General features: G+C 41.1%; 3 protein-coding genes across 9 annotated transcripts; 2 read left to right on the top strand and 1 right to left on the bottom strand.

Moving 5' to 3' along the window:
• Positions 1–4,033: 4,033 nt before the first annotated feature.
• LOC149400250 (uncharacterized) lies at positions 4,034–7,260 on the bottom strand. Of its 3 annotated transcripts, XM_089613775.1 has the most exons (4): positions 6,943–7,260; positions 6,690–6,751; positions 6,288–6,315; positions 4,034–6,181 (listed from the first exon to the last, which is right to left on the bottom strand). In XM_089613775.1, exon 4 carries the CDS (start codon positions 6,004–6,006, stop codon positions 4,198–4,200), a length of 1,809 nt encoding a protein of 602 aa, XP_089469901.1. In that variant the 5' UTR covers positions 6,007–6,181; positions 6,288–6,315; positions 6,690–6,751; positions 6,943–7,260; the 3' UTR covers positions 4,034–4,197. The 3 variants fall into 3 exon arrangements, 2 of the variants coding, with proteins under 2 accessions (XP_089469901.1, XP_089469902.1); XM_089613776.1 differs by lacking the exon at positions 6,288–6,315 and having other exon boundaries at positions 6,690–6,749; XR_016296818.1 differs by lacking the exons at positions 4,034–6,181; positions 6,288–6,315 and adding an exon at positions 6,551–6,583.
• A 2,459-nt stretch (positions 7,261–9,719) lies between these two features.
• On the top strand, positions 9,720–12,535 carry EMB3101 (Tetratricopeptide repeat (TPR)-like superfamily protein). Of its 3 annotated transcripts, XM_089613779.1 has the most exons (4): positions 9,720–9,915; positions 10,071–10,174; positions 10,285–11,865; positions 11,948–12,534. In XM_089613779.1, the coding sequence occupies exon 3, from the start codon at positions 10,345–10,347 to the stop codon at positions 11,725–11,727; it is 1,383 nt and encodes a 460-aa protein (XP_089469905.1). In that variant the 5' UTR covers positions 9,720–9,915; positions 10,071–10,174; positions 10,285–10,344; the 3' UTR covers positions 11,728–11,865; positions 11,948–12,534. The 3 variants fall into 3 exon arrangements, with proteins under 3 accessions (XP_089469905.1, XP_089469903.1, XP_089469904.1); XM_089613777.1 differs by having other exon boundaries at positions 10,071–11,865; positions 11,948–12,535; XM_089613778.1 differs by having other exon boundaries at positions 9,720–9,968; positions 10,071–11,865; positions 11,948–12,535.
• A 500-nt stretch (positions 12,536–13,035) lies between these two features.
• On the top strand, positions 13,036–23,914 carry SETH5 (transducin family protein / WD-40 repeat family protein). Of its 3 annotated transcripts, none has more exons than XR_016296817.1 (20): positions 13,036–14,677; positions 15,186–15,497; positions 15,595–15,834; positions 15,946–16,066; positions 16,137–16,294; positions 16,448–17,072; positions 18,161–18,225; positions 18,333–18,434; positions 18,519–18,661; positions 18,838–18,893; positions 19,067–19,722; positions 19,827–20,017; positions 20,129–20,417; positions 20,780–21,028; positions 21,140–21,249; positions 21,464–21,779; positions 21,866–22,273; positions 22,615–22,855; positions 22,942–23,041; positions 23,313–23,914. XR_016296817.1 is itself a non-coding variant. In XM_089613773.1 (19 exons), the coding sequence occupies exons 1-19, from the start codon at positions 13,238–13,240 to the stop codon at positions 22,965–22,967; spliced, it is 5,748 nt and encodes a 1,915-aa protein (XP_089469899.1). In that variant the 5' UTR covers positions 13,036–13,237; the 3' UTR covers positions 22,968–23,195. The 3 variants fall into 3 exon arrangements, 1 of the variants encoding a protein (XP_089469899.1); XR_016296816.1 differs by having other exon boundaries at positions 23,246–23,914; XM_089613773.1 differs by lacking the exon at positions 23,313–23,914 and having other exon boundaries at positions 22,942–23,195.
• The last annotated feature ends 304 nt before the right edge of the window (positions 23,915–24,218 follow it).

Below are 24,218 nucleotides of genomic sequence, written 5' to 3'. Positions count from 1 at the left end.
GAAAAAATTAGAAAACACCTAAAAACTGTTTTCTGATTTTCTTCATTAAAACAGAAAACAGTTTGAAAACTTTTTGAGTTGTATTCTAAGAATCATCAAACAAATAGTCAATTCAGTTTTTTCAGAAAACTGTTCAAGTTAGAAAAGTCAAAAACAGTTTTATTCGAGAATCTCAACTTCCATAGTCAGTCCTCACATGCACATCTCTGCATGGATGTCAAGGTCAGCTGCACACTACTTGCATGTTATTTTCAATCAGATCATGTATGTAGCGCTTTTATTAGGGAAACTTGATAAACCAAACATTTTGTGACATCACATTTGAAAATAATGCCATGTTTTGGTACTCTTAGGAAAACCAAGCATTTTTACTAATGAAAAGTCTGAAATACCCTTACTTCTTCTTCTTCCTTCATGAGTAGAGTTAAATGACTAGATAAAATCGAAATAAAAAGATGAGCAAAGACCCACAAACCCGCGCACGGCGAAGCCCGAACCAGTCCTCGTCGCAAACCAGTCCTCGTCGTCGCCGCCATTCGCTCCTTCCTCTTCTTGTTCAGCATTCCTCGTTGCCGCCATTCGCTCATTCCTCTTCTTGTTCAGCCCTCGATGCCCACGATCTAATTCCTTTAAACTCAAATTTGTTGTGCGTTCTATGTAGTTAACTACTTGAGAGAAGAAAATGGGTAAGTTTCGATCCCTAATTCGATGATATTTTGTAAGAGATTTGTTTGATTTTCTGAAAAAAGGAGTTTGGGTTCGTCATTTGGGATCCAGGAAAAAGTTCGAATTTGTTGTCTGTAATTTGAACTTTTTAGTTGTTATTTCGATTGCATTTCGAACTTTTTAACTTTTACAGATTTGACTTGTAATGTATACTCTTCAAGAATGGTTCTTCAAGCGGAGAGAAAAATCAGGAAACGCGAAGACCAAATTGAGTCCAAAATTTGATGAGGACTTACGACTTCAAGTTATTTATGTGTTGGATTTCAGATATTTCAGAGATTTCAGTTATTTTATGTAATGGATTTCAGAAGTTTCAGTTATTTTATGTCTTTGATTTCAGACATTTCAGTTATTTTATGTAATATATTTCATACTTTCCAGTTATTTATGTGTTGGATTTCAGAGATTTCAGTTATTTTATGTAATGAATTTCATACTTTCCAGTTATTTATGTGTTGGATTTCAGACATTTCAGTTATTTTATGTAATAGATTTCAGAGGTTTCAGACTTTCCAGTTATTTATGTGTTGGATTTCAGAGATTTCAGTTATTTTATGTTATGGATTTCAGAGGTTTCAGTTATTTTATGTCTTTGATTTCATACATTTCAGTTATTTTATGTAATGGATTTCATATTTTCCAGTTATTTATGTGTTGTATTTCAGAGATTTCAGTTATTTTATGTAATGGATTTCAGAGGTTTCAGTTATTTTATGTCTTTGATTTCTGACATTTCAGTTATTTTATTTAATGGATTTCATACTTTCCAGTTATTTATGTGTTGGATTTCAGAGGTTTCAGTTATTTTATGTCTTTGATTTCAGACATTTTAGTTATTTTATGTAATGGATTTCATACTTTCCAGTTATTTATGTGTTGGATTTAAGAGATTTCGGTTATTTTATGTAATGAATTTCAGAGATTTCAGTTATTTTATGTAATGGATTTCAGAGGTTTCAGTTATTTTATGTCTTTGATTTCAGACATTTCAGTTATTTTATGTAATGGATTTCATACTTTCCAGTTATTTATGTGTTGGATTTCAGAGATTTCAGTTATTTTATGTAATGGATTTAAGAGATTTCAGATATTTTATGTCTTTGATTTTAGACGTTTCAGTAATCATTAAACATTACAAACCCAATTTTCATCCAAAAAACTAGTCTCCAAAACTACTCAAGTAATTATCAGTAAACATTACAAACCCAATTTTCATCCAAAAAACTAGTCCCTCTCCAAAACTACCAAAGTAATTATCAGCAAACATTACAAACCCAATTTTCATCCAAACTTTTTCATTGTTTTCATCCAATTTTCATCACCATTTTTTTCAAGCTTTTCAGTTTGGCTGTGTTCAACGCAGTGTAATCATCATATTTTATGGGCCGCTTGCTCATTCTCTTCGAAACTACACAATCTAACATAAAATAATTAAAAAGCACAAACAACTTTGAAATTGAGAAAATAAACCATGAAATATAGGCAAAATAGTTTGAAATCAACATGAACTTACCATAGACGCAGACAGATTCTTTCGCCGGAGGGTTGACGAGGGGCAGCCACGGTGCTTGCCGTCTCGGGGGGCTGCCACAGTGCTTGCCGTCTCGGGGGCTGCAACAAATGATAAGTTGTCATAAAACACTGGGAAAAGTTCGAAATAAAGAATCAATCAAAGGTAAAAACTTTGAATTTTGACACAAATATTGCTGAAAGTAGGTGCAAAATATCCAAACTGCATACATACCCTCACAAATCTTTCCAAAACAAATCAATCATAAATCTTCGAAATCCCTTCAAATAATACCAGAAAGTACCCTAAACGGTATAAACTTCATACCCAAAATTTAAGACCAAAAATACCCAAAATTTCATATCAAAGCAATCTTAATCACCGAAAATTCATGGAAAACTTCAAACCCTTAGACCCAAAGTCAAATTTTGGACTCAATTTGGTCTTCGCGTTTCCAGATTTTTCTCTCCGCTTGAAGAACTATTCTTGAAGAGTATACATTACCAGTCAAATCTGTAAAAGTTAAAAAGTTCGAAATGCAATCGAAATAACAACTAAAAAGTTCGAAATTACAGACAACAAATTCGAACTTTTTCCTGGATCCCAAATGACGAACCCAAACTCTTTTTTTTTTTTTTTTTTTTTTTTTTTTTTTTTTCTTTTTTTTTTTTCCTGAAAATCAAACAAATCTCTTACAAAATATCATCGAATTAAAGATCGAAACTTACCCATTTTTCTTCTCTAAAGTGGTTAACTACATAGAACGCCCAACAAATTTGAGTTTAAAGGAATTAGGTCGTGGGCATCGAGGGCTGAACAAGAAGAGGAAGGAGCGAATGGCGGCGACGAGGAGGGCTGAACAAGAAGAGGAAGGAGCGAATGGCGGCGACGACGAGGACTGGTTTGCGACGATGATCGGTTCGGGCTTCGCCATGCGTGGGTTTGTGGGTTTTTGCTCATCTTTTTATTTCGATTTTATCAAGTCATTTAACTCTACTCATGAAGGAAGAAGAAGAAGAAGTAAGGGTATTTCAGATTTTTCATTAGTAAAAATGCTTGGTTTTCTTAAGAGTACCAAAACATGGCTTTATTTTCAATTCTTAAGGGTAGCTTATTTTATTATCAGTATTTTCTTTTGTAATTTTCCAAAAAAAATATATATATATTTTCTTTTGCGGAAAACAAAGGGCATATAGAAATTATTGCACTCTTCCGGTAGTATAAATAAAATTATAAAAAATAACTATTGCATATATTCAATTATTTGGCAGTTGTTTTACCGTTTAGTCACTAGTTAAAGGAATTGATATCCGGTTAAGCATAGTCCTCTTTTGATCCGGCTCGAACCGGAAACTCCGATAGCCCCGAACCCTCCCAAGTGAATAGCTCCCAAGAATTAATTACTTTTAAGTTTTAACAATATATTTTTTTGGAAACATAGGTCACATGCTGATCCGCTAATCCGTTAATACTAATACTTTTAACAATAAATTATGGCCCTTTGACTCCTTCGGGCAAAATAAATGAAGTTTATGTATTTTTTCATATCATACAAGATCACTTTTTTTTATTTTTTGTGTCTGTGCTCACAATACGACCTCGTGAAGGATAGTAGAACCTGAATCTACCATTTTTCATGGACCTGTTTTCTTGTAAATTAGTTACATTATGAAATTTCTAAAAATACATAACAACACAAGGGACCAAAGAAAAAAAAAGTGCAACTTTTGATAAAAATGCAAAAACCTACCGGATTAAGCCTGCTCACTCCTAAAAATGAAAAAAAAAGAAAAAAAAGAAAGGTCAACTTTCAATTCTTTAAGAAACAATAAAAATGAATACAAAGTACAGTGTATTTGTATTTTTTTTCCCAGTAAATTCAATTAACCAGTTGATGTAAAAAAATCGATCTATTAAAAAGTTGCATCAGTACTCATCAATTAATCAACCAATCTTCCACATTAGCCCACCACTTGCTCGAGGAGTTCTGCGGCGAGCTCGTCGTCGCGGCTCTTTCCGAGCCCTTCCAAGAGCGCACGGTAACTGAGAATCGTGGGATCGAAACCCACGCCCGACGCCTCATCCCGAGGCTTGTAGCCGCCGATGAGGATGCTGTAGCTGACGTGGCCGGGCTTGATCCCCCGCACCTTCATCTCCGCAATAAGCCCGCGGGCCTCCTCGACGCTCCCTTCCCTGCAAAGCCCGTTAATCAACAGATTGAACGTCACTTCGTCCGGCGAGACTCCAAGTCTCTCCATCCTCTCCAAGACCCCGAAAGCGCGCCCCGTTTCGCCGCCGGCGCAGTGACCGTCGATCAGAGCGTTGAAGACCGTCCGATCGGGACCGACCCCTCTCCCGACCATCGTCCTCACGAGCTCCTCCGCTTCCGCGGTCTTTCTCTCCCGCGTCAGAGCGTAGACGAGCGATGTGAAGGTCGGTCTCGTCGCGGCGATTCCTTTGCTTTCCATCTCGTCACGGAGAGAGAAGGCTTTTCCGGCGAGTCCGAGCCGGGAAGCTCCGTTGATCGCGACGTTGTACGTGACCTCGTCGGGGCTCACGCCGCTCTCTCTCATCTCCGCGAGCAACTCCTCGGCTCTCCCCGGTTTGCCCTCGAGAAATAGCCCGTGGATCAACGGGTTGTAAGTCGAAGCGGTCGAGTTCACGCCCCTCTCGGTCATTCTGTCTTTGTACCCGAAAGCCTTCTCGAGATCACCTCTCTCGCAGAGCCCCTCGACGAGGACGTTGTAGGCCGCGGCGGTCGGGGCTATTCCGATCGTGATCATCTCGTCCAGAGTCTTGGCAGCCTCGTCGGTCTTTCTCTCCTCGCACAGTGCGTTGACGATCGGGCTGTACGTGTGGGAGTCGGGTTTCAATCCTCTGCTTCTCATCGCGTCGAGGATCACCCGAGCTCCTTCGATCCGGGCCTTCGAGCAGTAGCCGTGGATCAGGGCGTTGTAAGTTGCGTTGTTGGGCTTGATGTCGAGAAACTCCATGTAATCGATGAACTCCTTGGCCTTCTTCAGCTTCCCTTGTCTTGAAAGGACGCTGATCATGATGTTGAAGGTCACGACGCTCGACCTGATCTCGAGCCGGAACATGTCGGCGTACACGACCCAAGCGGCCTCGAACATCTCCGATCTCAGGCAAAAAGTCAACATCTCGTTGCAAGTCTCGATCTTTGGGACCAAGCCCATGTCTTTCATGGCGTGGAAGCACTCTATCGCCTCGTTGGCCTTCTTCGCCTCGCAGCAAGCCCTGATCAAGAGTTCGAACACGCCGGCATCGTCGTCGTCGATGCCCAATTGCTCTCTCGCGATCCACAGCCCGTCGAAGATCTCCCGGATCGATCTGGAGTCGTCGCCGTTGACGGCGATCTTGAGATGACGGAGGGCGGGTTCTGGCGACGGAGCTCCGGCGAGTACGGCGACGGCGAGGCATTGGGATTTGACGTCTAGGCGGATGAATTCCACGTGTCCTATGAAGCGGAGAGCGAGGTCTGGCTTCTCGCGGAGGCTGAGGAGAGCGTGGGAGGTTTGACCGGGCGAGAGGTGTTTGATTAAATGCCATTGAGAAGAGTTGATCAGGTTTAGAAGAGAGTCTTGAGAATCGGTGTCGGATTTCGCCGGGACGATCGGAGGAGGGTCTGTTTCCGGGGTCTGAGAGGTTGAAGAGAAAAGCGCGACGAAGTGTGAAGGGTGGTTGAGCACGACGGGGTTGAGTGTTTTGAGGTACTTGAGTGTTTGGTAGTTGAGAAACCTGTGGGGTTTCATTGGGAGTGGCGATATGAGAATGACAACGAGTTTCTGGGAGAGAGAGAGAGAGAGAGAGAGCTTCTGGAGCTGTAAGAATGCCGAAGGGGTCGCTTCTTCACTGATAACTGAGTCCGATTTTCTCTGTTATCTACCGTGGCATCTGGAGACTTTGGTGCTTTTGATTTGCTATTACCTGAATGAACACCAATGCAAAAAATACAAAATAAAAAAAATGAATGAATGTAGAGATTGAACAAGAATGCAAAATAAGATCAGGTCAATAGACAAGACAAGTATACCACTTTGGTGCTTTTGATTTGCTATTACCTGAATGAACACCAATGCAAAAAATACAAAATAAAAAAAATGAATGAATGTAGAGATTGAACAAGAATGCAAAATAAGATCAGGTCAATAGACAAGACAAGTATACCACTTTGGTGCTTTTGATTTGCTATTACCTGAATGAACACCAATGCAAAAAATACAAAATAAAAAAAATGAATGAATGTAGAGATTGAACAAGAATGCAAAATAAGATCAGGTCAATAGACAAGACAAGTATACCACTTTGGTGCTTTTGATTTGCTATTACCTGAATGAACACCAATGCAAAAAATACAAAATAAAAAAAATGAATGAATGTAGAGATTGAACAAGAATGCAAAATAAGATCAGGTCAATAGACAAGACAAGTATACCTTTGCAATTGCGTTTTTTGAGCTTCGCCAATTCTTCATTGAAAACTTTAGTCCACTGTTCTCTATTATAATTAAGATAAAATTATCATTACAGAGAAAAGTGCCATTATTGATTTACTTACATCACATACAACACAAGCATTATTACCATTATCGACATCATCCATTTGAACATCTGTCACAAATGGCTAAATTGACAAAATAAGGAAACAAAGTTATGATTAAAAACAAAAAAACAAATTAAATAACGTACCTTCGAGAACGACTCTCCGTCAAGGAACAAAGATACAATGAACGCATTCATAAGGAGAGGTTGTCGCAAAAGCCCTGACCCTAAACATCAGTCACCGCTAATTACGAATTGAGGCTGAAAGGATCATGGAGTCGTAGGCAATCGACAGCTCTGACGAAAACGATGAGTGAGTGAAGTCGAAGAAATAGAAACGATCAACGTGAGAAAGGATTCGGTCATCGTTGCTCAGTTGGAGAAAGTGAACATACATAGAGAGAGCGGGAGAGAGAGTGTGGCGGAAGAAAGATTGACATAAATGATTTTAGTTTTGATTTTGTTTGCTTCAAAATTTAGTTGAGGTTAAATGTGTTTGTTTATACTCTTATATATGAAACATTTGTTGGCCATAGGATACTACTTATCCAACGGTTAAAAATAGAGATTGAAAAATGGTGACGATTGTCGTTTTATACAAAGGATTTGTCGTTTGTTTTATACTGTGGTAGGCTAAAGTTTTGGACCTTGACCACATATCCGATTTTGAAGATTTTTTGTTTTGTTTTTAAATTTAAATCTAAGAAGCGAATGGCGGCGACGACGAGGACTGGTAGCGGGTCGGGGTTTGCCGTGCGTGAGGTTTGCTGTGCGTGGGGGTTTGCGTGCGTGAGGTTTGTGGGTTTTGCTCCCTTTTTTATTTCGAATTTGTTAAGGCATTTAACTCTGCTGATGAAGGAAGAATAAACAGCAGGGTATTTATGACTTTTCATCACTAAAAATGCTTGGTTTTCCTAAGACTCCCAAAACATGTCTTTATTTTCAAAAGGTGTGTCACACAATGCTTGGTTTATCAAGTTTCCCTTTTATTATTATTATTATTATTATTGTTGTTGTTGTTGTTATTGGTCATTTTTCCTTTACAAGAAATGCTACGACCCAACCCAAAAAAGATGTACACAAGGTTCGGCCCAAATGGAATCATAACAAGGCAAGGGGCCACGTCATCAGTAGTTTCATGCCTCATGACCCCATGGCAGGTCTCATGACCCGTGGGTACGTCCGGTGACCCCCCTAGCGAGTCTCGTGACCCACTGGCAGGTCCCATGACCCGTGGGTACGTCCGGTGACCCTCCTGGCGAGTCTCATGACCCACTGGCAGGTCCCATGACCCATGGGTACGTCTGGTGACCCCCCGGCGAGTCTCGTGACCCCCCGACAGGTCTCACGACTCATGGGTACGTCTGGTGACCCCCTTGGCGAGTCTCATGACCACTGGCAGGTCCCACGACCCGTGGGTACGTCTGGTGACCCCCTGGCAGGTCCATGACCCGTGGGTACGTCCGGTGACCCCCCTGGCGAGTCTCATGACCACTGGCAGGTCCCACGATCCGTGGGTACGTCTGGTGACCCCCTGGCGAGTCTCATGACCACTGGCAGGTCCCACGATCCGTGGGTACGTCTGGTGACCCCCTGGCGAGTCTCATGACCACTGGCAGGTCCCACGACCCGTGGGTACGTCTGGTAACCCCCCTGGCGAGTCTCATGACCCACTGGCAGGTCCCACGACCCGTGGGTACGTCTGGTGACCCCCCTGGCGAGTCTCATGACCCACTGGCAGGTCCCATGACTCGTGGGTACGTCCGGTGACCCCCCTGGCGAGTCTCATGACCCACTGGCAGGTCCCATGACCCATGGGTACGTCTGGTGACCCCCCGGTGAGTCTCATGACCCCCCGACAGGTCTCACGACTCATGGGTACGTCTGGTGACCCCCCTTGAAGAGTCTCATGACCCCTGGCAGATCCCATGACCCGTGGGTACGTCTGGTGACCCACCCTGGCGAGTCCCATGACCCCCCGACAGGTCTCACGACTCATGGGTACGTCTCGTGACCCTCTTGGCGAGTCTCATGACCCCCTAGCAGGTCTCATGACCCATGGATAAGTCTCATGACCCCCTGACAGGTCTCATGACCCATAGGTACGTCCCATGACCCCTTAGCAGGTCCCGTGGCTCATGGGCTCGTCCCGTGACCCTGCGGTAGATCTCGTCCATCCCCTCCCAAACAAGACCGTCCCTCCAATAACAGCCAAATGACGAGACTACCCCGACCCTCACAACTCTACTATAACTCTACTATAAATACCTGAGACAAACACTTGTCAAGAGTTGACTTTTTCTCTCTCTAACTAGACTCTGTCAAAACCCCTATTCAGCTATTTCTCTCACTAGAAACACTTTTGAGACCGAAATCAAGAACAAAGAGAATCAAAGCTACTCCACTCATTCATTTTCACACAAAAACGAGGAACGATCTCCTTCCATTCTCTCTAGAGTGGGAGAGATAAGTTCACACTCTCTCAAAACCCGAGGCTCCCGAGCCAAATTATATTCTCTCTACGATCGTGTCCAAGAGTTTGAGAAACCAATTATCTCGTTCTTAATTCGATAAGAGGAATATCTCATTACTAATCTCATGGATTCGAAAACACGTGACCAAGTCCGCTCACGTCAGTGTCCATAAGTGTTGAACCAAAAAACGGCTTAACAATTATTATTATTATTATTATTATTATTATTATTATTATTATTATTATTATCATGTATGCAGCTTTTCATCGAAATATATTCCTTTTTTCAAACTTTTTATGTTTGGTTTTCATTGGCATAACGATGTTTTTTCTATAAAAAAAAAAAAAAAAAATTAAACCCCTAGAAGTAAGCATGTAAAAGGCACTTGAAACATTGGTTACAAAAAGTTATTACCGAGAAATGAAATGAAAGTATGTTTGTCGCAAAAAAAAAAAAAAAAAAACAAAAAAAAAAAAAACAAAAAAACAAAAAAGAAATGAAAGTTGCAATAGTAACTGGCTTCCCTCGCATCGTACCGTCCCCTCCCATTTTCTCTCCTTCTTCACCTTCTTCTTCGCCGACGCAGCAAGAACCTTGAAACCCTAAACTCTCTCACAGCACAGTCCTTGTGGTCTTGATCTGGAAGGTGAGAGCGCGGCGAAATACACATCTTCGACATCTCGTCATACTCTTCTTTATGTTAATCCAAATCCCCAAACATTAATTTTTTTTTTATTCTCCTTTTTATTCCGTTCGGTACGGAAGTAGACTCTGATATGAATTATTTTCTCATAATAACAGGAAAGCAATGTTGGAAAGAACTAGAGCAGTTGAGTAGGCCACACGCCAACTGCTCGACATATATCCTCCGTGAAACCATTGTGTTCGCAGCAAAAATAAATTGTGTTAGCAGCGAATGCTTAAATTTGATTTTTTTTTTTTGGGTGGTTTTGTTTGTTGAGACACCATGAGTGTCAGATGGCCTAGGTTCTTAACACCCTCGGAACTTTCCCAGATTTTGAAGAAGCAGAAACATCCATTGACCGCCTTAAAACTCTTCAATGAAGCTCAGATTATGTACCCGAAATACCGCCACAACGGTCCCGTATACGCTGCCATGATTCGAATCCTTGGAGGCTCGGGTCGAGTCAACGAGATGAAGAAAGTGATCGATCAGATGAGGAACGACGCTTGTGAGTGCAGAGACTACGTTTTCGTCGACGCAATCAAGACCTACTGCGACGCCGGTTTTCCCGAGGAAGCTTACTCTTTGTTCAAGAACATACCGGAGTTCAACTGCGTGAACTGGACCGAATCGTTCCACACCATCTTGAAGATGCTTATCCACGATCACAGGTTCGACGACGCTCGCCGGCTCTTCTTGGAGAATTATTCCCGGTGGGAAGTCAGCTCGCGAGTTCTGTCCCTGAACATCTTAATGGCCGCTCTCTGCGAAAAGGGCCGTTCGGACATCGCTCAGCAGATCTTCGTGGAGATGAAGTACCAGACCGTCTATCCCGACCGGGAGAGCTACCGGATTCTGATGAAAGGGCTGTGCCGGGACGGCCGGTTGAGCGAGGCGGTCCATTTGCTGTACGCGATGTTTTGGCGGATTTCGCAGAAAGGCGGCGGTGATGACGTGGCGATCTACAGAAACTTGCTGGACACTCTTTGCGACCACGGGAAGGTCGAGGAAGCGGTGGCGATTCTCGGCAAGATACTGAGGAAAGGGCTCAGGGCTCCGAGGCGGAAGTGGTTCCGTCTCGACCTCGACAAGCTCGGCGGCGATCAGGACAAGGAGAGCCTCAAGAGGATGATGAACCGAGCCCTGATTCAGGGCGGGGTTCCGAGCCTGGCTAGCTACACTGTCATCGCGACCGAGCTCTACGGAGAAGACAACGTGTCTGAGGGCGACGAAGTCCTCGAAGAAATGCGAGGAAGAGGGTTTAGGCCGACGGCTCTGCTGTTCGAGGCGAAGATGAGCGCTCTGTGTAGGAAAGGGGAGACCGAGAAAGCAGTCGGCGTTATCGAGACCGAGATGGTGAGAGATAATTGTCTCCTGAACGTGAAACTCTACAACGTTCTGTTGAAGCACCTCTGCGAAGGAGGCGGATCGAGGTCTGCCGTGGGGTATCTGAAAGAGATGGCCAAAATATCTGGTTGCGCGGCGAACGAGGAGAGTTATAGCACTGTGGTGAACGGGCTGTGCCGCGAGGGAGAGTTTGTCGAGGCGAGCGTTGTGATGGAGAAGATGTTAGCGAAGCGTTGCTGGCCTTGTAGCGACGAGCCCTTCAATGGGCTCATCAAGGGGTTTTGTTCGGTCGGAAAGCCGTATGAGGCTGTGATGTGGTTAGAGGAGATGATCAGCCAAGGCAAATTGCCCGAGCGTTCGGTTTGGAACGCTTTGGTGTCGTCTGTGTGTTGCAACAACATGGCCGACTTCAAGGAGTTCTATTGAAAGCATATATGCCTTTTTGACAAGCCCTCGAAAAGTTCTCTCCTTTAAAGCTGAAATTGTACAGGCCCATGTGTTTTTGCAAAGATCTTGTCTTGAACCTCCATTGCCTCTGCTCTGGTGTCAATAAAGAAGAAGATGGTAAACTAAAAACCAGAGCCTATTTTTTGTGCAGTTTTGGTGATGGGCGATTTGTGTAAATCTTGTGTGTTTTGTTTTACAGGAAGTGCCCGTGGAAAAGGGCGACGATGACGTGGGTTTCATTCTCTCTTTGATTAGGAGTTCCGATCGGCCTGAAGTAGTCGTGTCTTGGTTATTTATTCAGTTTTTATTATTGCCTTTTGTGTTTTAGGTTTACAGTGTTGGTACCAAAAGATATATGCATTTGTGAATCAAACAATTGATATATTTTTTCTTGGTAACGACAAGATCATATAATCAGCTTTGAGCTCAGCGTGGTGTCATAGAATTTTTTCTGGTGTCAATGTCAAATAAACGGATTGATAAAAATACATGGCATCAGTGGATTCAAAATTACCCCGTCAGTTTACCAATGCTTGAACAACCAGATTTGAATCTTTGGTGTCAATATTCTGCCTAACGTATCACCAAGTGGTTCTAGTTTTGTCGGAGTTTGGTGTTACCGGTGCTGACGAGGCAACGGCCACGCGGCTCCATGGGCTCCAAGGATCTCTCGACTCTTTGCTTTTTTTTTTTTTTTTTTTTTTTACTTGGATTGTAGACAGAATGACCGCATTCCACTATCTCTTATGAGAGAATTATAGATTTTTGTCTATACGAACACAATGCCTATTTTGTTCATGGTGTATAGATCTCTCTATCAACTAATGAATAAATGTCTGAAAAAGTAAGCAATCCTCAAATCTTTAGTGCTTCTTGTTCTTCCATGTGTTGGAAGCATTTTCGTTCATATTTTGTATATGTGTCCACATTTTTTTTTTCTTTTGTTTTGCCTTAAAGGGGTGAAATTTCTATTTCAGATTGTTTTTGGTATTGAGTGGTTCAGGTATTTGAACATATTTAAAAAAAAAATTATATTATGATCGGCGGTACTTGGGTGATTTGATTCATCTTTCAACCCGTTGCTCGGAATTAATATCATCGATTACCTTTCATTCGTCATAAACATATGTGCGGTGATGCTAATATTGAATTATTTGTGTTGGAAGAATTCTTTCTGTATGCAAGCAAATGTTTGATGTATATAAATCGAGCTAATAATATTAGAAAGAAAATAATAATAATAATAATAATAATAATTCCTACTAGGCCAATGTGCCAAATACAGTGGCACAGCTTTTCTTCTAATTTTTCAAACTTCGGTGTTAAGAAACTGTAAAAACTAAATAATCATATTAATTTTGTATTAATTCAAGTACAGACTAGAGAACATAACTTCCATGGCGGTCGAGCACAAACCCAGGGCATCACCAAGAGAGCTTACTATCAGTCTTGGAATTTGAGTTGACTGCTCGATCCTCTTAGTTCTTCAATGGAGCTCGATATCGATTCGCTATTGAACTCGCATCTCTCCAGCGACGACGACGAAGACAACGACAACGAGAATGGCGATCTCAATTCCCTCCATCGCCGCACCGTCGACGAAATCCTCAACGACTCCGATTCGTCCGCCTCTCCTCCGTCGTCTCCGCCATCGGATCGCCGGTCCCGATCCTCCGCGTCGAGAGTGTCGTCGGAAGAGAGGCCGGCCGGATCGAGAACCGCTTCGCTTGCGCGGTTCAAGTCCGCCGAGATTGCATCGTCGTCGTCTTCGCCGGAGGAATTTTTCCGCAGGGCATCGAAGCCGTTGCCGTCGCTGTTCGGAGGCGTCCGGTCCAATGCGAAGCCCGGGGCGGCTCTGGCGGCGGCGGCAGCGGCCTCGAGGTCCGTTCCGTCTCCCCACGCCGCCGCTATCAAGTCGAGAAGGGACAGCGCTGGGAGCGAGGGTTTGAGAAAGGTGATCGATGACGCTGAATTAGGTTCCGATTGGAATGGGTATATTGGTGGAATTTCTGAGGAGATCAATCGATCGATTGTGGAACCCGTGAATGGTAGCGATGGCCACGAGAAAACTGCGGAGACATTGTTAGAGAGTTCTGTTGCTGATTTTGAGAGTGATAGTTTGACAAGATACGATAGTACTGAGAGCTCAGCTGATCAGGGTCATGAAACCGAAGCCTTATTGGAGGTTAGTACTAAACCAGATATCGACATTGTATCATTCAATAACGGAAAAGATGTTGACTTAGGTCGGATTTCGGGTGCTGAGAATATAGATGTGAGGTTTGAGTCTAATACTGTAGATGAAGATGGTACTGGAGTGGATAGAAATTCAATTTTTATGGATGGTCATGAAGATAATGAATCGGGGCGCTCATCTTCCTCTTTGCTTGCCACTGATCCAAATAGAGAAACTTTAGAAAGCACGTCGAGTGTAGATTTCAAAGGAGAAAATTTGTCGAGAGAAGATTCTTCTCCAAATGGTATCGAAGAGGGTGTTGCTGGCGATGATGGTAGCTTGACGAGTGACATTGACGAACTGTTGGAGGAGAGAATGGGGAAATTGGAGAGTAAGAGGGTGAATGAAAAAGCGGAGAAGAAGTCGCGGCCTCCAATGAAGAGGCTTGAATTAGCTGAAGAACTAGAGAAGAAACACGCTTCCACGGGTTTGAACTGGGAAGCGGGTGCCGCTGCACAGCCGATGAGGCTCGAGGGAGTTCGGAGGGGTTCTATAGCAGTTGGGTACTTTGATATAGATGCTAGTAACACTATTACGAGGACTATTTCGTCACAGGCGTTCAGGCGCGATTATGGCTCACCTCAGGTCTTGGCTGTTCATGCTAATTATGTTGCTGTGGGTATGGCAAGAGGGGTTATTGTTGTTGTTCCCAGTAAATATTCTGCTCATAATGCTGACGAAATGGATGCCAAGGTTTGCTTTGCTATTTTTTTTTTTTTAATTTTATTTCAGATTCTTCTCTATTTTATGTATTTGTATTCTTATGGTATACCCTTAGTTCAATCTTGTGGTGGTTTAACTTAGGGTCCTTTTCAGGATGTGTGGTAGAGAGAAGTGTTAGTCACTGTTTAAAGTGAGAATGTTTAAGAAAATGTTGCTTGTTGTCTGGATCGGTGAAGTTATTTACTATTGGGGTTCGTGTTCTATTTTCTCTATTCTGTATAGATGACCACATGCTTTTATGTGTAGTGTTTGAGGAAAAACTTAAGCAAAGGATTTTCTTAAAATCCCTAATATTTTAGTTGGTCAACCATTTTGTTCCAATTCGTAGCAGATATGTTGATTATATGTAATTTCTTTTATTATTATAATATAATCATTCAAAAAGCATAATTTCTGACCCTGTCAATCCTTTTTTAATCTATTCAGTAGAAATTTAATTTTTCATCCCGGGGTCATTTTATGTCATTGCGTGTTGCAGATGATAATGCTAGGATTGCAAGGGGAACGATCTTATGCTTCCGTTACTTCCATATGCTTCAATCAGCAAGGAGATCTTCTCTTGGCTGGTTATGGCGATGGGCACATTACACTTTGGGATGTGCAGAGGTCATCGGCAGCGAAAGTAATTACTGGAGAACATACGGCGCCCGTTGTTCATGCATTCTTTCTAGGTCAAGATTCTCAGGTTACGCGTCAATTTAAGGCAGTTACTGGTGATACCAAGGGTCTGGTTCTCTTGCATACTTTCTCAGTGGTTCTTTTGTTTAATAGGTTCACCAACAAAACAATGGTACTGCACCGCCAACATGTCATTTATGCCAATTTTTCTCCATTTCTAAACTGTTGATATCATCCCATTTTAACACCATGTATATTGATTGAGATAGTGTCTTCTTGATGGACAAAGAACGGGCACAGTGCTATCAGCTTCGCCGCTCCTCTTTGATGATTTTCTGGGAGGGTCTTCTCTTTCATCTCATGGCAATGCAACGGGCTCCGCAAGTGGCATTAGCAGTATGATGGGGGGTGTAGTCGGGGGAGACGCGGCCTGGAAGCTCTTTAATGAAGGATCTTCTTTGGTGGAAGACGGTGTGGTCATCTTTGTCACACATCAAACTGCTTTGGTGGTATGAGGCTCTCAGATTATATCACATACTGCTTCTTCTGTTTGTTTTTCTATATTATGTATTCTGGGTATGGCTTATTCTGATAATGACTATGCCATATCCTTGCTCCAGGTCCGGCTCACCCCAAATTTAGAGGTCTATGCACAAATTCCTCGGCCAGAAGGGGTTAGGGAGGGATCTATGCCTTACACTGCCTGGAAATGCACAACACAACCGCGTAATTCGACTTCTGGTATGGACTATTGAGATGTCTTAGAGTTTTAGTTGGCAGGTTTTTGAAACAAGTATCTAAATTGCTGCAGAGAACGGGTCTCTTGAGGCATCGGAACGAATTTCGTTGCTGGCGATTGCGTGGGATAGAAAAGTTCAGGTAGCAAAGCTGGTCAAATCAGACCTAAAAGTTTACGGTAGATGGTCTATTGATAGTGCAGTTATTGGCGTGTCTTGGCTTGATGATCAGGTATGTCCGAGAAGCTTGTTATCTGTCTTTATTGCTTGCATTTCAGTCCACATGGTGTATGTTTGTTTTTTCGTTTTTGTTTTCGTTTGTGTGGAAAGATCTCCATGAGCGTAGCTTGGCTGCAAAGATGATGAGGGTTTTGCATGCATACAGATGCTGGTGATTCTTACTGTGGCGGGACAACTTTATTTGTGTGCAAATGATGGAAACGTAATTCATCAAACTAGTTTTGCCATGGATGGTTCTCCCGGGGATGATCTTGTTTCATATCACACTTACTTCAATAACATCTTCGGAAATCCTGAAAAGTCGTATCACAACTGCTTAGCAGTGAGGGGGGCGTCTATCTATATACTTGGACCAGCCCATCTTATAGTGTCTCGCCTTCTACCTTGGAAGGAGCGAATTCAGGCCTTGAGAAAAGCAGGCGATTGGATGGGTTCCTTGAACATGGCAATGACAATTTACGACGGTCAAGCACATGGTGTGGTTGATCTTCCTAGGACTTTGGATGCGGTACAGGAGGTCATAATGCCCTACCTGGTAGAATTGCTTCATGCCTATGTAGAAGAAGTGTTCTCCTATATTTCGGTGGCATTTTGTAACCAGATCGAGAAAATGGATCAAGTTGAGAATTCAAGCAGTTCTGTGTATCACGAAATAAAAGAGCAGTATACCCGCGTTGGCGGAGTTGCAGTTGAGTTCTGTGTGCATATTAAGAGGACTGACATCTTTTTTGATGAGATTTTCTCCAAGTTTCTAGCAGTTAAACAAAAAGGTACCTTCGGTTCACTCTTGTCTTGCATAAATATGCTCTATTACTCTATCACAAGCGAAACTGAGGAGTAAGATTCTTGATTATGGAATATTTTTTTTTTTTTGAAACAAGAACACCTTTATATTAAGATCTTGCAAATTCCAAATACAAGAGTGGTTGTTCGGGAAAAACCCGATAAAAACCCCAAAAAAGAAAATAGACACAAAGGGACATTTCTCGACTTAAACACTGAAACACCTATGAGCCTATCTGAGAAGAACTTCCTAGAGACGCAAAAACTCTAAACCCGCTGACTGCTCCGATAAGAAACAAAAACCCCAAAACGAGATCCACGAAAACCATAGACATCCTCCAAAACTCCTCTCAAACCATGGGAATACTTCATAAAAATCCAGAACGAATCCTCATGAACTTTGGTTTCCGAACTCTGATTAAATAGGCCATTTTTCGAAGATCTCTTTTATCCAAATCGATCTTCTCAACCTTTCTCTGAGCAGAAAAGACCTTCTCAACCTTGTCTTTTCGCTTAACGGGAGCATATACCACCCGATCAACGATGCCTTGCTCTATCCCATCAGACTTTCGAGACTCGGAATCTAGGACAAAAGAGTTATCATCTTCCTCGCTGCTGTAGAAAAGAGCCGCCACGCCATCCAAAGCCTCGAACGTATCAACCCGGATTGAAGCCGACTCCGAAAGCAGCCCATGCTCAAGATATTCCATTAGGTGCAAAAGAGGAAATCAGGCATATGTCTAATTTGAGCAACAAAGCAAAAAACAGCTCCAAGTGAGCATTAGAAAGTGACTACCTGACATAGTAAATGATCTAATTCTCGTTGAGACTTAGGTTTACTAAGTACCATATACTGACTTTAATAAAAAAAGATGTTCTTCTTAAAAAAAAAAAAAAAGAATTGGGATATTGAATCTTCCTTCCATTACCAGAGAGATTAATTAGGTCAAAGAACAAGTTTCAAACAGAAAATAAATTTCTCTATAATATCATGTAGTGCAGAAAGGGGATTCTCCTTTTCAGTTTCCGTTGAACTTTGTTCTTTGAGTAACTTTTTTCCAATGTTATCTTTAAGACACATTTTTGGAGCTACTGGAGCCATACATATTAAGAGACATGCTAGGTTCTCTACCACCAGAGGTATTCCCTAATGCTCTAGCATAGTCTGTGATAATATCTACTTCCGATTAAGTAATCTTTCTTTCTTTCTTTCTTTCTTTCTTTTCCCCCTGCAATCTCGTGCTTAGATTATGCAAGCATTAGTAGAGCATTATAGCAGCAAAGGGTGGTTACAGAGAGTTGAACAATGCGTCCTCCACATGGATATTTCTTCTTTGGATTTCAACCAAGTATGTAGAGATATTTGCTTGTATTGAACTAAAGTTGTTTATTATGTTTTTTTTTTTTTAACTTCTTCTTATCATTTTCCGCAGGTTGTGAGGCTATGCCAAGAGCATGGATTGTATGGTGCCCTCATTTATCTCTTCAACAAAGGATTAAATGATTTCAGGGCACCTTTAGAGGAACTCTTGGCAGTGTTACTCAAGAGTGAAAGAGAGGCTGATGCTGCCCTTGGGTATGGTCTATTGTATAGAAATTGTATTTTGATCAAGTGCTATATTATTAATTATCTGCCTAACCTTTCTTTATTGCCAAATTTATAGTGATAATTTGACTGGAGTAATAGTTTCTACTATTACATGTGTAAACCTCAGCCTGATTGTTGTTTCATTTCTACCACTTTTTTAACAGATACAGGATACTAGTGTATCTGAAGTACTGCTTTTCAGGCATCGCTTTTCCTCCAGGTATGTACCTTTTCCTATTTGTATCAAGATTGTCGTACGAAAATCTCTCTCTATCTCCTGGAACGAAGTTGCAAGGAATCACTGACACACTGAAAGAAGATTAACCTTAGTTGTTTTTTTGTTCTTGCTTGATACTTTTGTCTGACTAAACAATCAAAATTATTTCAACACAGGACATGGTGAACTTCCTCCTTCACGCTTGCCATCTCTCAAAGAAGAGCTGCTGAATTTTTTGTTGGAGAGCTCTGCTACCCCTAACTCTAGAGATAGTTCACGCTTATCATCCAGAGAAACATATCGGAACGTATATCCCCTCCTCGAGTTAGATACTGAAGCTACTCTAGATGTTCTGAGATGTGCTTTTGCAGAAGCTGAAGTCTCACAGCCCGAGTCTTCTCAGAATTCAGCTGATTCCAGTGTGCAGGTGAAGGAAGAGAGCATTGTAGAGGCTCAGCATTCTAACTCATTCGTCCAAAAGACGGTAGATGTTCTTATCAATATTCTGCACAAGTACATTTCACAATCAGATAGATCTTGTGATGATGGCGGGGACCCAGTCGAAGAATGGCCGTCGAAGAAGGAAATAGGTTATATGTATGAATTTATTGCACATTATGTTGCATGTGGGAAAGCAAATGTGCCAAAGAAAGTCCTCAGTTATATGTTGAAATGTTTGACATCAGAGAATTTTGCATCTAGCAATACAGAACAAGGACTTGTCTATAAAAAAAGAGAGAAACAGGTCTTAGCAGTTTTGAAGGTAGTACCGGAGAACGACTGGGATACTTCTTATGTGTTACAACTTTGTGAAGAAGCACGCTTTTACCAGGTAATTTTGCTCTCGTAGTGTAGTCTAGAAGATTTGTTTCTAAAGTTACAGACAATTGTTCTAAAGGCAATTCAACTAATATTATCAATATGTTACCATTCTAGGTTTGTGGATTCATTAATAAAATTAGGCATCAGTATCTGTCTGCTTTGGATAGCTACATGAAAGATGTGGATGAACCCATTCATGCGTTTGCCTTTATTGATGTTGCATTGCTAGAGCTGAGTGACAATGATCGTACGGCTTTTCGACTAGCAGTCATTAATCGTATTCCGGAGTTGGTTGTCTTGAATAGGTAATGCTCAAGTCATGTTGAATCTCCCTTGATTCCTAAATTGCGTACCTGCCTTTTGTTTCTTTTATTTATATCCAGCATTTAACATTGGGCACTTTTGATCCTTTTCAGAGAGGGCACTTTCTTCTTGGTTGTCAACCAGTTCAACAACGAATTTTCACACATCCTATCTGAACTACGTAGTCATACAAAAAGCCTTTTCCTTTATTTAAAAACAGCAGTGGAGGTTCACTTATCTGGCAGCCTCAACTTGGATAATTTAAGAAGGTATGATAGAATGAGTATGCAGGATGAACCTGAAGGACTTGAGGCTTACTTAGAAAGAATATCAGATTTCCCGAAATTTCTGAGGAACAATCCTGTCAATGTAACAGATGAAATGATTGAACTTTATCTTGAGGTGAGTAAAGATTATGCAGAAATTTTCTTAATGGTTTCCATTTTCCTGTCTAGAGCTTGACATTTGTAGTATTTACTATTGGAAATTTGTGGGCATATGTTCATTAACTATGACGCACAAGTTAACTAAAAAGTTCTATCAAGTCGAAGGACTAAACTGATAGCTCATATTATTCATCAATTACAGCTTAGAAGTTTTCTTACTTAAAGACAAAGATCGGACCATTTTTTTCTCTGGGTCAAGCTTCAACTTAGATCATATATCAGACTCCAAAAAATTATTTGCCTAAGATTTCGTGGTTAGTTTATTTCTTTCTCTGAGTTGTTACTTTCCAATTGCTTATAGTGTTTCAAACTTTGCAGCTATTATGCCAGTATGAACCGGATTCAGTTCTTAAGTTCCTGGAGACTTTTGATAGCTATCGCGTGGAACATTGTTTGCGCCTATGCCAGGAACATGGGATTGTGGATGCTGCTTCTTTCTTATTAGAAAGGGTTGGTGATGTTGGCAGTGCTCTCTTGCTAACACTTTCCAGCCTCAACGATAAGTTTGCCAAGGTTGCTGATGCACTGCAAACAGAGCATGGCAGAAATGCTAAAAATCTTGAGGAGGTTAGCAAATATGGCTGTAAATATATCATCATTATGTTTGTATTTTTTTTTCCTTGATGTTTATAAACTCTTGTATGGTAATATTTAACATTGTTTGTGATTCTGTTTTAGATGAAAGAAATAGAAAATATATTGAATGCTTGTATTGGATTATGCCAACGGAACACCCCTCGTCTGAATCCTGAAGAATCAGAAATGCTGTGGTTCAGATTGCTAGACTCGTAAGTTCTGTACCCAGTCGCTTTTTTTTTCTTTTCTTTTTCGTCTGAGGTAAGTCACCACTAGCTCATAATAATAATAAATAAAAAAGATTTTGAGAATCTGGATGCAAGCTAATGGGCTGAAACTGATTTCCTCTCAATCCCGGTTACACCATATCTGTTGTTCTGGAACTTAACATATATTTTCAACAATCATTCATGATTTCCAATGCAGTTTTTGTGAGCCTTTGATGGGTTGTGATGGGTTCGGAGAAAATTTAAGTGGCTTCTTGGTTGATCCATCGGACAAGAAAGAGAGTGAAGAGTCCATAATCAAGTGGAGGATTCCAAAATCCCATAAAGCTGAGCATATCTTGAAAAAACTGTTCTCTCAGCTCATCAGGGAGATTGTGGAGGGCATGATAGGATATGTTCGCCTCCCGACTATAATGTCAAAACTCCTCTCTGATAATGGTAACCAGGAATTCGGTGACTTTAAACTTACCATACTTGGTATGCTTGGAACATATGGCTTCGAAAGAATAATTCTGGTACCATCACCTCTCCAGTCTTTGTCGTTGCAATATTAGCCCTATGTTCAGGTTTCTACAAATATTTTGTTCACTGTGTTTGATAGGACACTGCAAAATCCTTGATAGAAGATGACACGTATTACACGATGAGCTTACTAAAGAAAGGAGCTTCTCATGGGTACGCCCCGCGTGGTCAAATTTGTTGCATATGCAACGGAATTCTCACCAAGAGCCTTTCTTGCTCAAGCATTCGAGTTTTTCACTGCGGGCATGCAACCCATCTTCAGTGTGAAGCTTTGGAAAACGACACGTCAAGTCTCAGGTCCTCGTCAGGGTGCCCGGTTTGTATGCCAAACAAGAAAACACAGAGGTCTAGGAATAAATCAGTGCTCGTGGAGAACAGCTTAGTGAATAAGGTTTCATCAAGACCCCACCAAACACACGGGGCAACAACTTTCCCACACGATACCGATTCCTCAGACCACACCTATGCCATTCAGCAAATTTCAAGGGTACGAATCGTCAAGGGAAAATATCAAACATATTCCTTAAGTTCGGTCAAAATTTACTATTGTCCCTGTGTTTTTCAGTACTAAAATAGATAGCCTCGAATTTGTTAAATGCATAAATAATATGTTTATTTATGATTTTTTATTTTCACATGTTAAAAATTATAAATAAAAAAAACAAATAAATAAAAAGTGTCGAAGGGACTAAGTTTTTATCAACTTAACAAACTAAGTGAAAATACATGGACAAAAAGGGTTTTTTATTCTTCCATCATTGATTGTAGAAATAAAACAAAGTTTATCGGGAAAAAAAATTATAAATATGATTTCTTTCTACATCGCAGTTTGAGATGTTGAGGCTGTTGCAAAAAGATCAAAGGTTCGTCCAGGTCGAAAACGTGCCTCTATTGAGGCTCTCCCCGCCGGCGATTTATCACGAGAAGGTAAGAAAAGGAACCGATTTCCCGAGCGGAGAAAGTAGCAGCAGTGTTACCAGAACAGAGAAGCAAAGTAGAAACAAGCAACTTAAAGACCTGAAAGTGAAAGGGTCATCTCTCCGGTTCCCTTTGAAATCAAACATTTTTGGTGCGTTCTTCTGTCATATTGATCACAAACTGGTGTTGATATTTGATTATCTCCTTTATGATTGATTCGACTTTTTGGGCGCGCAGGCAAGGAGAAGTTGAGCAAGAGGTGATGCAGTTTTTATGTATAGATAGACTAACAATACTCAAAATTTCATCTGCCGATCACAACGTCAATAGCTGAGAGGTTCAGTTCTACTTAAACCCTAGGCTGGTTGAGTTTTTTGTTCAAGTTATTTCGGTATTGAGTTGTGTTTAGAGCTTTACGTAATTACTTTTAGTTTCAGTTATGTGTACATTATCAGGGAGGAAATAATGAATAAAAACCAGCCATTCAACGATGACATTTTCGTTCAAAGATTTTGACAACTTTTGATTACATTGTATTCAGAGCTGATACTTGGCCGTTTCGTTAAGTTCTCCCACATTCATAGGCTAGATTTTGCGATGACAACCAGGTGATGTGGTTTTTTGGGACTCCACTGGGGTGTGACGAGAGGCCGGAAGAACCAGAAGAGATATGCGAGAAGGTAGAAGAGAAGCAAGTTATTTCAGGTGTTCAAGAAGGTCAAAAAATGAGCAATAGTGATAGAGGATTCTCCGGGAAAACCTCAGATAAGGATGGCCTCATAATTTTTTACTCCTAGACCCAAGTCCTGACCATATTTGAAGTTCACAAACCAACTTCGTCAATCGACAAAGTTTCAACTCTCGCATCCTATGACGTCACCTTCTGACAATGATGTGAACATCATGCAATTATGGATGGGCATTAGCCTTAAAAGTTAGTATAGGAGGGACTAAGTGTCCCCTTTATTTTATATGTTTTTCATTGTTTTAATTTCCCAAGCAAACTACTGTGTTTTGATTATGATATTTTTTTTTTCTTAAGAAGACAACAAAGAGGAGTTATACCCGTCCTAAAATTTTAAGGAGGTAGCCATCTAACTCCAAAACTTAGTTCTGCACTTTCTGGATTTCCGAAGAGCAACTCACTGATGAGATATAATTCTGTTTTTTTATTTTTTTATTTTTATTTTTGTTACGAGAGTGTATCAGAAAATGTACCAGTATTTTATGACAAGCTTGTCACAAGTACAACATTTTATAATGACCTTGACATAGAATTCTGTTATTTATAAGAAATTTATAATCATTTGAACATATTTGGTGAAATTAAGATAAGAATAATAGAAGCTTCAACAAAAAATTGATCTGATGAGATAACTTTACAAGATAGTAGATAGTTTGTCAAAAATTGCTCATTCTATATCAATTATAAAAGAGGCCTAGAAAGTTGAAACTAGCAATGAAGTTTGCTGTGTATAAAAATTCAAAAAAAAAAAAAAAAAAGAGAGAAAATA

The sequence above is a fragment of the Urtica dioica genome, chromosome 4 (genome assembly GCF_054948205.1).
Source record: "Urtica dioica subsp. dioica isolate 48M chromosome 4, U.dioica_male_clone48M_v1_H2, whole genome shotgun sequence".
NCBI lineage: Eukaryota > Viridiplantae > Streptophyta > Magnoliopsida > Rosales > Urticaceae > Urtica > Urtica dioica.
This window is presented reverse-complemented; position numbering and strand designations above follow the sequence as displayed.

Bases quoted from the DNA above. Each gene is read 5' to 3' on its own strand.
- LOC149400250 (XM_089613775.1), bottom strand. From the start codon at position 6,006: ATGAAACCCCACAGGTTTCTCAACTACCAAACACTCAAGTACCTCAAA.
- SETH5 (XM_089613773.1), top strand. From the start codon at position 13,238: ATGGAGCTCGATATCGATTCGCTATTGAACTCGCATCTCTCCAGCGAC. The intron at 15,498-15,594 runs GTACTGCACCGC...TGATTGAGATAG, and splicing joins GGTTCACCAACAAAACAATG to TGTCTTCTTGATGGACAAAG. The intron at 21,250-21,463 runs GTAAGTTCTGTA...TTTCCAATGCAG, and splicing joins TGGTTCAGATTGCTAGACTC to TTTTTGTGAGCCTTTGATGG.
- EMB3101 (XM_089613777.1), top strand. From the start codon at position 10,237: ATGAGTGTCAGATGGCCTAGGTTCTTAACACCCTCGGAACTTTCCCAG.